The 14,176-nt window shown below is 33.1% G+C and overlaps 1 protein-coding gene across 1 annotated transcript; it reads right to left on the bottom strand.

Moving 5' to 3' along the window:
- Positions 1-3,104: 3,104 nt before the first annotated feature.
- On the bottom strand, positions 3,105-7,400 carry LOC112904402. Its single transcript, XM_025974316.1, has 2 exons — positions 6,784-7,400; positions 3,105-6,428 (listed from the first exon to the last, which is right to left on the bottom strand). Exon 2 carries the CDS (start codon positions 6,398-6,400, stop codon positions 3,821-3,823), a length of 2,580 nt encoding a protein of 859 aa, XP_025830101.1. The 5' UTR covers positions 6,401-6,428; positions 6,784-7,400; the 3' UTR covers positions 3,105-3,820.
- Positions 7,401-14,176: the final 6,776 nt, after the last annotated feature.

Below are 14,176 nucleotides of genomic sequence, written 5' to 3'. Positions count from 1 at the left end.
CCGGCTGGATCTAGAACTTACAAATTGAGGATCATCTGGGACAGGTATGAGATTTGGATTACTAAGATATTTTTCTAAAGTGTCGTCTATGTCACCTACATTTACAACGATTGATTCGTTTTCGTTTGGTTCTTCTTCGGTGTTATGAATTTCAACGCGGGACAAAGCGTCAGCGTTGCTGTTTTGTTTTCCTTTTTTTGTAAATGACTTTATAATCATATTCTTCAAGCTTGAGTCTCCACCGTATTAACCTTGAGTTGGGCTCCTTAGGACTATAGAGCCTTACCAAAGGCTTATGATCGGTAACTATTAGAAACTTCCTACCGAATAAATAAGGCCGGAAATATTTAATAGCCCAAACCACCGCCAATAGTTCCTTCTCTGTTGTGCTATAATTACATTCGGCAGGATTTGTGTTCGTGATGCATAGGCAACGGGTAGATCATTGCCAACCGTGCCTTGACTTAGTACTGCACCTATCGCTACATTAGACGCATCAGTTGTTACAATAAAAGGCTTACTAAAGTCAGGATACTGTAATATGGGATCATTACAAAGAATATTCCTACATAGGTCAAATGCTTTTCGAAATTCATCTGTATATTCTATTTTTTGCGCCTTTTTTAAACATTGTGTAAATGGTTTGGTTATTTTTGTAAAATTTTTAATGAATCTTCTATAGTACTCCAAAAGCCCTGAAAACGATTTTATTTCTTTGACTGTTCTAGGTATGGGAAAATTTTGAATAGCTTGAATTTTATTTGGATTAGGTTTTATGCCAGAGGGCGTTATGACATGTCCTAAGAATTCTACATCTTTTCTGAAAAATTCTGATTTGTCTAACTGAATTTTAAAATTTGACCCACGTAACCTTTCAAAGACTAATTTAAGATTGGAGACATGTTCTTGCAATGATGTGGAAAATATGATAATATCATCCATATATACGTGACAAACCTTTCCTTGTAAGTCTCTGACGATATTATCCATGACCCTCTGAAACGTTACAGGCGCATTCTTAAACCCGAAGGGCATCCTTACATGTTAATAATGCCCATTTTCTACACTAAAGGCCGTTTTTTGTATAGATTTAGGATCCATCTCGATCTGATGGAATCCAGACGCTAAATCGATGGTACTGAAATACTGACATTTACCTAATTTGTCTAAAATGTCCGTAATATTCGGAAGTGGATAGCGATCGTCAATAGTTTTTTCGTTAATTTTTCTATAGTCTACAACAATACGCCACTTTCGTTTACCAGTAGCATCGGCTTTCTTTGGAACGATCCAGATCGGACTACTCCAAGGGCTCTCTGATGGTCTAATTATACCGTCATTCAGCATTTTCGTTATTTGTTTTTGCACTACTTCCTTATGGACAAAAGAGTACCTGTAGGATTTTGTATGTACCGGAATTTCGTCTATTGTTTTTAGTTCGTGTTTAATTTTGTTTGTGAAAGTTAATTTTTGTGTTTCTTTATGAAATATGTCTGAAAATTCCTTGCCAAGTTTTAGTATGGTGTGTTTTTCCTCATTATTTAAATGGTCAGTACGATAGACTAATTATCGATATCATTATTTTTGCCTAAATTATCTGGAGGTTTATCTAAAAAATGTTCTATATGAAAGTCGAAATTATGTTTGTTGGAATCAGGAAAAGGTATTACATGCAGGGGTTTATTTAACGTAATCGTTTTTCTGCTATCGTTATAATTATAAAAAAATAAACCATTTATCGATTGTTCAGGTATTATTATATCACCTTTAGGACAATCAACAGGCACTTTTACTACGACTGCTTCATGTGCATCGACACTAAAAGTAAAACAAGGATTTTGATCTAGCGTTCTATAATTAAAGGGAATTTTAGTATCTTTATTGAATAAATATTGACTTTGTAGATCTATCGAAAATCCGATTTCTAATAAGTCACTTAGGCCTATTATACCATCATAATATTCGTGAAAATCGAACAACAGAAAAGAGATATTTTTATGAGAATTAAACTCGGGGAAAGCCGGTATGGTAGCCTTGAACCTAATTAATTTTTCGCCAGTACCTGTTTTTATTTTCGATAGTTCGTGGTAGATTGCATGAGGAAAATATTTTTTGCTACGGATTGTTTAATGATAGATTTAAAACAGCCTGTGTCTACTAGTAGTTTAACGGGTGGATTTTTTATTGTTATGTAAGGTAAAAGGTTATTATTAGAAAAATGATTTAATTCTGTTAGTATGTTACACTGTTTGTTTGATCGGTCAACTGAAAATTTTCAATTTGGTCGTTGTCATTGACAGCGAATGGAATTTCAGGATAGTTATTATCATTTTAATGCCAAGTGCAATCATCGGGTGAATATGAAAAATCGTTATTATCAAAGTTTTCTGAAGTATTTAATTTAAAATCGGAATGGTCATAAGATGTTTGTGATTGTGGACTATAGAAATTTTCTGCAACAGAGTTTTCATTGTCAATTTGATGAAGTTCTTCAGAAATAAAATTACGAGGACCAGTAACCTTGAAAATATTAGAAGGAGCATTCCGAAACTGACTTCTAATGGTAGGGTTTCTAAAAGTTGTAGACATTGTTTCGGGTGTATAATTAGGTGTTTGTCCTGTCGGTTTAAATACGTTTTTTGTGTTTGTTATGTTTGAATTGTTGGAAAAACCGAGAGTCTGTCTTTGTTGAGATTGGAAAGGTATAAAAGGCTGTCGGTTGAAAGGTTGAGGTTGTATTGGTTTAAAAGGTTGGTGGTTGAAAGGTTGCAAACTTCTAAAATTATTTTGATGTAAGTTTGTTACTGGGAAAGTAGGACGGAATTGAGGGAATGGAAATTGTTTAATTAGTGTTTGTTGAGGTGGTTTTTGTATTGAAGTGTTTATTTGTGGTTTAGTCTGAGCTAGGAAATTTGGCAAATTTTGAGTGTATCTAAAATTTTCCTCTTCTGTTACATGAGTCATTACTAATTCTAGTGAAGTTGGATTTCTTAGTCTTACTGTGCTTTGTAAATGTCCGATAAGGCCCCTGGGTCATTGTCAAATTTTGCGTAGGTAAATTTAACTTAATATCATATTTTTTTTGAAAAAAATATATGTTTAGATTTTACTTTTTTCTATGTCCGTGTCCGTTAAAACAACTGCATTATCATCTATTATAGCTGGTCGCGATGTTCAACCAATAATTTAAGATTTATTCCACATTTAATGGATCAGGGTGTAAAAAAAATACAACTTTGTTACCAATTAGTTTTACCTTTTATTATGAAATTAAACAAGTCAGTAGCAAATATTTTGGTATTCATATTAAACAGTCTTATATCTTTTACATATAATTAGAATCATAACAGTCTTTTGTTAAGTTTAACAATCATTAATCTAAACTCTTAAACAACTCTGTTACTTATTGAATATTAAAATACCTTAAATTCTACTTAAGTCCTCCAAATATCTATATATTAACAGCTAACTGGAACATAATACTGTATAAATATCTATTAAATTAACGCATCGCAATATTTGCTATATTATATTGACTAGCTTCTCTTTAAAATCTTACTTAGTTCTTTAATCTTTGGGACAGAAAAGTAACAGAGTTGTAACACAGTAACATAGTTGTTCTTTTTATTGTACATTACGTAATAATTTGCACTTATTAAGCATGAGATCTAAATCACCTAATCAATAAACTTTAATAATATCAAAAATAAACTTATGACTATAATTTACCAATCAAGAGCTTACTTTCTTATATATTTTTTCTCTTAATAGAAATAAAAATTAGAATGTCTTGAAAGAGGAACTAAAAAGTTGAAGTTACTTATTTCTCAAATATATCTAAGGGAGTATCAAATTGGTAGTATACCCTTTTACCTTTGCAGACTTTTTTAGGTTCTGGAACAATGGCAAGTAAATTATCAAAAGGCTCATAGGATAAATCAGTCTCAACTAATTTGAATTTTGTTGCAGTGTTGTCAATTGCCTTAAAAAACATAATTTTAACCTCACCATCCTCTTCTACTTCAGACAAGGCTTTACCCAGGTAGACGTAATCCTGTTTTGAGCTGGAAACTTTTACTAAGACGCAAATACCATCGTTTATTTTATTAGCATGAATATTTTCCATTTCAATCAAGGCATTTTCATTTTCCTTTGATGTGCAGGGTTGTGCAACTGAATAGGTAGGTTTTTCTTTTAAAGATATCAAAGGGGCATCATCAACATCATCGGAGTCTGAGCTATAGACAAATCTATAAAACCCTTTTGTTCGCTTTTGATAAAGGTTGCTTATATCGGACAGCATATTTTTATCGCAATTGGAGGGAGTTGACTGTTCTACTGCAGTTTTCAATGGAAAGTAATTCTTAGGATTCATACAAGTGCAAAAGCCGCGCTGACAAAAACAACTCAAATTTCTATACTTTAGAACTCCAGGCTCCTCAGAGAAAACTTGATGAACTTTCATTGTACCTAATAATGGCACGATATTGTCCGAGATCTGTGTTGAACTTTGTTCAATATCCTCATTTGTTATCAGGTGTAGCCTCACTTTACTCACATCTTTCAAAGCAAGATAGAATTTTGTGGCATCAGGTATATCACTTCCATGTGCTACAAGTTGGTCTGCAGCCCATTTTAAAAAACCACCGATCCCGTCTGCTGCACCCTTGCCATGGCCCGCCTCGAAAAAATTCCATGTTACTTTGGTAAACTGGTAGTTAGAGAATAACTTTGTACATATCAGATAAAAATTCTGTTTTTGGCGGTATTGAGTGGCGGGGCCGTCTGAAAATACATGCAGGACATTTACTTCCGGAAATTTCTCTTGAATTGAAGCAAAGATGGGATGGAGGTGAGCCCATATTGCAGCTGGATTGTGTGAAAGATTTCCAGACACGGTACAAAACGATGATACCTCTATTTTATGGTCTGAACAACGACTGTAGATCACTCCAGTGTGCAAGGACACTTGATTTCGGGAACCACCAAAATGATGAGATTGTACCTCTTCAAAACATTTGCAGCTGTAATTTTCACTGAAGTCAATGTGCAGTGCAATTTCATTAGTGGTCAACTCATCTATGCATTTTCTGTAGTTTCTGTACTGTGTCTTGATGTAATAAATATGCCTTTTAAATTCCTCTAGTGTAATTTCAAACTTTTCCATCAGTGCCTTTCCCGTACTTTCTGTTTCCTCTTTAACGTTTTTTGTAACTTTGATTTTTTTTCCTGCCTTCTCTATCACTTCAGTTTTACTTATCCATTGAGAATATCTTACTATGATTTCGTCTTTTGACGTATCAAAATTAGTTGTTTTTGATAGGCATACGGAACAGATTCCTGTCATACATGCTAATGAATCTGGATTGCATACTTGGTCTACAATAATCTTATTAAGATCTGATGTTGGAATAACTTTGTTTTTGCACAAAGCAAATGCTAAGTATTGGATATTAGTATGAATTCGACACAAGCATGTTTCTCTTGCAGCGACAGTAGGAGGCACAACAAAAAATGGTCTGTAACGTGTAAAAGTTTTGTAACTGCATCTCAAGGCAGGATTTTCCTGCTTAAAAGATACATAAAGGTTCTTCATATTATCGAGTAAGTAGCGCTTCTGCATTTTATCTTTCTTTAGAGACACGGCTTCCTTTTTTCCAGCAGTTGCCCTTGATATGTCGTCACGTTCGAAAAATTCCTTGATTTTAGTACTTAAAATCTTTACTTTAAAAAGAGGTTGTTGTTTTCTTACGTAACCCTGGTCCACAGCAAGACATTCTTTTATAATTTGTGTTTTCTGCCTAGAACCTTTAACGGTCTTCTCTTCAAATATTTTTTGAATAGCAACTTTTTCCTTCCGGGTTTTTACATTTTTATAGCGTTTTTTAATAGCATTTGATAAAATCTGATATTTCTGTTGATTACATCGATTGCCGTCTTCATTTTGAAATCGTTTTTGTTTTTCTCTGTTGTATCGTTTTTTGTACTTTTCGTGTCTCTTGTTTACTGTCTCTAATTGTTCCTTTAATTTCATATTATCTCTAAATAGCTTTGATCTGTTTCTTTTTATTTGCTTCCTGCCGCGTACCGCTGCTGATGTAGAGTTAGGAGTGCTTTCACGAGAAGTAGACAGCCGAGGTGGACTATTTGAACGAGGGGGTGATGACTCTGGAGTGTGCATAATCATACTGAGAGCTTTGGCTTTATCTCTTCGTCTGGCATTCGCACATCGCCATTTCTTTTTTATTGCTCGATGTTCACGTGTTGTTAAATCACGTACTAAGCGTTTGTTTGCATGGTATCTTTCTCTATCTTTTCTTTTGGTTTCTTCTTCCTTCTCTTGATTATTTCTACGGCGTTCCCGGTATCGTCGCTGCTTCTCAGCAGGCGTAAGAGGCATTTTAATAACGCAAACAACGCATAATATCCTGTAACAATGAGTTTTTGGGGTTATTTATATTTATTATTTCGATTTATTTGTATACATATAACAAATTTATCCATTGCTTGAGACAACTGATTAAAAAAAATAACATTTGAAACATAATATTTTAGCCAAATAACAGAATATAATGGCTTATGCAACTCTGTTACTTTCTAAACAACTCTGTTACCACACGATAGTAACAGAGTTGCGTAGTAACAGAGTGGTAAATTTTACATTCCATTATACACAAGTCAAAAAATAAAGCGTAAAGTAAAATATTTCGTTCACATTTAACACATTTACCCCTCAGACAATAAACTGAACGTAAACTAATGAAAAAATATTCATTTACTTATGTGAATAGGTAGGTAACAAGGTGGACGGGCAATTTAAACACGCAGCACGTTCAACACCTTGCGGTCGACTGTCGAGCGACATACCCCTCCCCCCAACCTAACGAACTCCCACGACGAATGCAGACATTTCGCCCAAAATAAAACAGTGTCCAAAACAGCGCCATCTTCATTTTGAGTCGTGAATTAGTTAGTAACATAGTGAACCAGCCGGTTCCAGATAGTACGTGGGACAAAGTTTAGAAAATTATTTAAAAACTAAATTTTAATACTGACTGATTTTAAAACATATTTTATTGAATATTTATAATACTCTGTTTACGATTATAATTTATATTAAGAGGGTTACTATAGTAGAAAATGCATTTATATGATGTTTATTGTAACGGAATGCTACATGGGACAGGTACAATTTGTAAGGAAAACCTTTCTGTTACCACTAATGACCATTTTGTTAATTGAAAAAAATTGAAAAATATCGAAACTTGAGTCTTTATTCCAATAATGGATGTTCGCTATAGCGATGTATTTTGTATTTAATATATAATTCGTTAAGGATTTTGACATTATTAATAACAAAAAAATAAATAATGTTGAGGGACTCGTTTACCTGCGCAAAATTTGACAATGACCCCCCTAATAAAAGTTTTTAAAGCTAAACTATCATATTGTTTTAATGTAATAATTTTTGTTGGGTTATTCATTTCTAATTCGTTAAGTGAAATAACTTTAGCTGCTAATTGGCTGCGAGCAATTTGTATTCTTTTACCGAAATCTAAGGGAGATTCGTTTTTTAGCGCTATTAAAGTAATTGGATCCTGTTCTAAGCAATCTAAATTTCTCTGGTCGCCAAAACCAATCTCAAAGCATCTTTTATAGAATTTCACGTATTTAATTCCGATCGAGTCGCAATCAAAAGTTGAGCCCTATCTGTTAACTTACCTATTATTACCCTTAGCAAATAAGATTTAAGCTGAGCATCATTAGTAATGTCATAACTTAAGTATAAATGATCGCAAGAAGATATAAATATTTCTAAAGTATTCGGATCACCGTTATAGTTAGAAATGGTATCCACATACATTTTTAACAGTTGAAGATTAGTTTTATTTTCAGTCATTTTGTTTTCACTTAATTTTACAGTTTTATTAAAAATTCTTACCAAATCGTCTAAATCACTGTTGTTACTTTTAAACATAAAAATAGACAAAACAAGATGTTCTTAATGTGTTAAAGTTACCTATTCAAACTCCTATTAATGGAATTGGATAGTAGAATGGTAAGGAAAATTTGGTACTTAACTTACCTTGGGTGAGTCAGGACAGAAATGTCAGCCTGTGCTATGGACGTTCCTGAATAGAAAATCTTCAGTACTGGTTCGATGCAGAACTTCTCTTCTATTCTATTGGTGTCCCCTGGGTCTTTTGGATACCGCTGAAGGAATTTATTATTAGTATAATCTAGCCTTATATTGAACTTGGTCATTTGAATCAACCTTATTTTTAAAAACCCATTTACATTTTATTATTTTTTTTTTCTCTGGATGATTACTAACATCCAAGTATTTGTTTTCCAATATTGAATTTATTTCTTCCTGAATTGTTTTATTCCATAAGTCTTTATCATCACGTGATAATGCTTCTTGAATACTCATAGGAATTACTAACTATATTATAAAGAACAAAATCTTGAAATCTTGTTTATTAGTTTTAGGTTGTCTACTAGATCGTCTAGGCTCCATTTGGGAAATGTTCTCATCTCCAACAATACTGGTTTCACTATCTGATTAATTATCTGGAACATAGTTATCGTCATTGTCATTTTTGTTTTCATTCAAATTTGTCTGATCACACATCTAAATCTATATCGTTTTCAACATTTTCATTTGAGATTTGTTTTTTATTCATGAAGTCGTAGTTAAAATTATCCTCACAACAACACAAAAATCATCATCAGCACAAAACTCATTTTCAAAAAACTTAACATCTCTGGCGTATTCAATCAAGTGAGTTTTTAAATCGAAAACCTTATAGCCTTTAGTAACATTTCCATATCCAATAAACATACACAATTTAGACTTTGCATCCCATACATACAAAACATTTACAACCAAGTACCTTAAAATATTTTAAAGAGAGTGGCTTTCCAGACCATTCTTCTTCGCGAATCTTACCACCTAGGCCAGAATGAGGGGAGCGATTAGCTAAATAAACTGCCGTGCAGCAAGCTTCCGCCCATAATTTACTGTTCACATATTGTGCGATTTACCCTTTCCGATATACCGTTCTGTTGTTCAGCTGTACAGGGAATGCTGTCTGATGGATAATACCGGCCTCAAGACAAACACGTTCCATCTCATCGTTAACAAATTCGCTTCCATTATCACATCCAAAGATTTTTATTTTTGTGTCTGCTTGATTTTCAGCTTGAATCTTGAATTCCTTGAACTTACCAATAACTTTGTCTTTACTTTTGAGAAAATAAGGAAACCTTCTTGTTTTGTCATCAGTAAAAGTTAGGAGGTACTTACTGATTTAACTGAAGGTCCTGCTAAATCTGCATGAACAATTTCTAATTTCTCAGTAGCACGACTACCTTTTAAACCTCTGAATATTTTCTTGTGTTGTTTTCCTTCTTGGCAACCAATGCATGACCTGTCATTTTCTTTATTAGCAATAGTACCTAATCCTTCCTTTTATAGGAGTGCTCTCAGATCCTTCTCATTTAAATGAGTCATTCGCTTGTGCCAGACTTCGAACGAATTTCTTGACACAGTCAGTACAGTGTGAATGCTTTCTGTTTTTTCATCAATAGGTCTTTCATTTGTTTTAGTTAAATTTAAAGACTTATTGATGGATGTGTCTGTATTTAGTTTATATAAATCATTTTCTTTGATAGCACTTATTTCAACGGTACCTGTATACTTAAAGTCATCGTTATGAAAGACTTCACATTTATCCTTAATGAACACAACAGCCAAATCTTTTTCGGTTAATTTTGATACTGATAATAGATTTGTACCCAAGTTGGGAATATATTGCCCATTTTTTACTGTAAACTCCCCCTCAATTTCAGATCCTACATTCGCCACAATTGTGCATGCAGAGTACCCGCAGGTAGATAGGTATATAATTTTATTTTATTTTGCAGATATTTGTTTTTTCTCGATTTACTCAGTAATGACAAACGGTGATACAAAACTGTGCTGATATTTTCAGTTCACCTAAGATACTTACTAAGTCTTTGAGTAAATATACTTGTGTAACAGCACACCAAAATGGCTTTATAAAATCTGTTAAACGTTCTACTACATTCCGTAATTGATAAATACAGAAACGTAAAGCAAGCTCTATCCGCGGCAGCTACAAATCGCTAATAAAAAAATGACGCACAAGAATGAAAAGGAAAGAACGTCCCGTTATTATTTGATAAACCGATACACCTACGACCGTTTAGCGACAACAAACTCCAACCTCGTACGTCATCACAAGCCGCCTTTATAATCAAAAATGTCCAATGTCTTGGATGCGAGCTGGAAAAATCGTAGGTAGGGAGAAAAAAGCTCATTATACTCTCGACTCTTGTTCATTAAACATACTTTTTCATACAGTACCTGCTAAAAGTTTTGTTCAATCATGAATAGTAGTGCGAGTCGAAAACAAGCGTTAAAGCCTTTAATATATCTTCAAATATAAATAAACATCTCGTTGATATTTTTAGTAGTAAATGGTACCAATAACAGCATCTTTGAGCAATGCAATTGTAGTGGATAAAGTGCAGTACTGTACGGATTATACGCTCCTCGCCGGGTAAGAGTTTGATCGAGAGTTGTCTCCTTCCTTTTCTGGCCTAGTGCTGTTCTTTTCTACTTTGCGCCGGTCAAACTGAAGGTCACATCACTACAGAAAGTAAACGAAGTATACTTTGTTCATCGCCGATAGTATGCAGTACTGATTAATTTACGCCTCAACATGGTATTAAGAGCACAAAATAAGGAATAAATTAACTATAGCTAAACATTAATAGGTAAATTAATATCCTCTGGATAGGTAATTGTAATTTTATTAATTGTAAGGTGAATTTCCAACCCGTTCAGGTACTATACCTATCCTCCGATTAAAAAAACACCAACCGGAATGGCCCTTATCTGTACTTTAAAATACATTTTCCTCAAAAACGGTGAACTTTCGAACTTTCAAACATTTACTTAATTTTCATGTTTTGTAGTGCCTTATTACCTCGTACAGGCTTGCCACTCATTTCAAAAACACCCTGTTTTGTACCACGGTGACATACTGTTGTGTCAATTACTTTCTTTGATGGAATAACCTTGTTTATTAATAAATGAAAACCTACCTCTAGTACTATATGCTAAACTACCTCTTAATCATACAAAATAGCAATGTTTAACTGTTTCTTAACCCGGCATTGCTGTCGAAAAAATCTAACAAATGTAAATTTATTTATTTATTTAACCAGTAATGTAGGTATACAAAAGTTTACATATTCAGCAGTAGTTACTCCCTACATTTATCACAGCGGCAAACTGAGTTACCTGTTTGTGAGACTGGTTATAGAAATTCTTAAAACTAATGTTAATCTTAATTCCCATGACTTAAAACTAATAACTAGCAACAGTAATGTGTTAACATTTTAATATATTATATTTACTTATTAGTACGGTTAATTATTTATACGCTTATAATATTAGACTTAGATTTTTTATATTGCACATAATCCACTCCTTTAATTTCTTTTTTCTATTTTTGGTTTCAAGTCTTTTTAGTTCTGTTGGTAAATCATTAAAGAGTTAATTGCCTTAATTAAACTGCATTTATTACTCATTGCTTTATGTCGTGTTGCTATTAAAATTTTCTTTTTTCTAATAATACTTTTGCTATTGAGATAAAATTAAGATTTAAGGTTGTCATAATGAAAGCTTAAAGATTCTATTGTGTATAATTGTTCTATGCTGAGTAGATTACTACGTATAATAAATTTGTTTTTATTTACTAAATTTTCCAATTTTTTCTGTAGGTTTTTTGAGAAAATCAAAGTGTTGGGGTACGCATTGCACCAAGCTATTATACCTTAGCTTATTTCACTGTTAAAAAGACTAAAGTAGATCATTCTTAAAGTCTCAGTATTCATAATTTTTGATAATTTGTAAAAAACAAATATCAAATATTTAGTTCCGTTATGGATGTAACTAATATGATTTTTCCAGTTTAATTTGCAATCAATAATTATACTGTTCGTTTCAAGAAGTTAAATATATGCCCCTTCCCTTTATTAGGATGCGCCATAGCATAATTCCAAATTCAATCATATTTGTGTGCGGAGCTCATTTCTCCACCGATCATCGAGCGAGAACTAGACAAAAGTGTACAGTACCATTTGCAAAATTATCTAAACTGCCTCGTTAAAATTTAAGAATATGCTTTATTTAAAAGCATATTTAGCTAAAAATAATAACAAGTGAATTAACTTAACGCTACACACCTATAAAACTTTTGCTTTATTTCTATTGTTAATTTATATACATTTTTGTTTCAAGAAATTGCTAAACATTTTCGTCTAGTAGTGTACAATTCTAGCCGATGTCCTAAGACCGCCCATCGAGAGCTCTGCTCGTTCAAGCTTGTTCCAACTCTTTCTGTCTTGCTCACGCCCGGTGTGTATTCTTCGCGCAGATATCTTCAAAGTCACAATTCTAACAAATTGAAATGGGCTGTATATATTTGTGTAATTTCCTAGTAGTCCGTTGGATAAAGAAAAATAGATTCTTGATTCATTTTTGGCATTTGTAGAGACTACTCATTAGGTGGAGGTTGTATTTTTTTTTACACATTTCTGATCCTATAGTATTAAAATAAACATTGAAGGTATTAGCTATGCACTCAGGGCTTGATATCATTTCTAAATTTATGTTATAAATTTCAGTTATATAGTCTTTTTTCCTGTCTTTTTCCTAATTTTTAATTAATTATATTCCATAAATTTTTGACATTGCTACTACATTTTTCTACTAATTTATGATTATACTTTATTTTAGCATCTTTTATGACTTCATAGAATTCATAATTTCATAATTTTTATATTCATGTTTTGCTTTCATATTAGTTGGATTCATTTTCCACAACTTATACAACAATTCATTTTTATTGCAAGAAATTATTATTGCTTTTGTGATCCTCTCGTGTCTCTGTTTATTTTTTACATGTTTGATATTTTTTTTGACTTTTACTGTTGCATAGTCGATGCAGTTTTTAATCTTATCAATAATTCAGTCTGTAGTCTGATTAGGCTCTGACATATTCATAATCTCAAATCAGTTTCCTCTATTTGCATATTTGTTTATAATACGGGTAGTAGTTCTATTCCAATTATCGTATTTAATAAAGGATAGCGGATCATAGTCTGTGAAAGCCAGTGGCGTAGCTAGGTAACCAAGGGCCCTGGGGTAAATCAAAAAATGGGACCCCACTGCTATCTAAACTAGTTAGGTGGTATCAAGTAAAAATATTAAATATACTGTGGGTGATTATGGACGATGAAGAAAAACTCTTTGTTGAAGAGAGAAGTAGAGAATTTATTTTACAGAAATGAAGATGAGTAAAAGTGAATAACGGAAAGTCAGTAGATGTTAATATGAAGAATGGCTGAGAGAGACTGGTTTTTGAGGGTGTAGAAATTATGTAGCGAAGTGAAAACTGAATATGCACATGTGTTTTTATTTTAGGGTACAGCTCTTGAAAAGAAGGAACCGTCGACTTTCGTTCTCAGAATTTTCTGTCGATCGGTTTTTGTTAGTATGAAATAGGATACTTTATGTGGGTTAGGTATAGATACACTCAAAAGGCAGGAAGTCAGATCCAGAAAAGAAACTGTAAACATGCTGTTAGTAGAAAGGCAGTTCGTTAGAATATGTACAAGTTGAAGAAAAGCAGAAGTTATCTATATACAGAGTGTTACATATTATTTACAATGATTTTATATCTACAAAACAAAAGACTAGAATACATAATATAATAGGCGAGGGTCGCCACAGTACCACCCTGCTAGTGTTAACGAACTATAATTTAAAATTGACAAATATACATGTTATACACAATTAATCTGTAGTCTGTCGGGAAAATGCACATGACGGCCGTATCTTGTAACACGCTGTTTATAATCAGGGGAAACCTCAGATGGAATTGGATCTTTGTTAATAACAGCGGGATCACACGGAATTGTCTCATCAACTGCAACGTATGCCGGTTTAAGTCGGTCAATGGTTACTGTTACGTTACGGCCATTGATGAGTACCACAAACGTCTTTTCTGACCGGCGAACAACAAGGTACGGACCTACTGAAATGTTGCCGAAGGCCGTTAACAAATTCCGTGGAACT

The sequence above is a fragment of the Agrilus planipennis genome, unplaced genomic scaffold (assembly GCF_000699045.2).
Source record: "Agrilus planipennis isolate EAB-ADULT unplaced genomic scaffold, Apla_2.0 scaffold110, whole genome shotgun sequence".
Classification (NCBI taxonomy): domain Eukaryota; kingdom Metazoa; phylum Arthropoda; class Insecta; order Coleoptera; family Buprestidae; genus Agrilus; species Agrilus planipennis.
The sequence above is the reverse complement of the archived record's forward strand: the minus strand, read 5'-3'. Positions and strand labels throughout refer to the sequence as shown.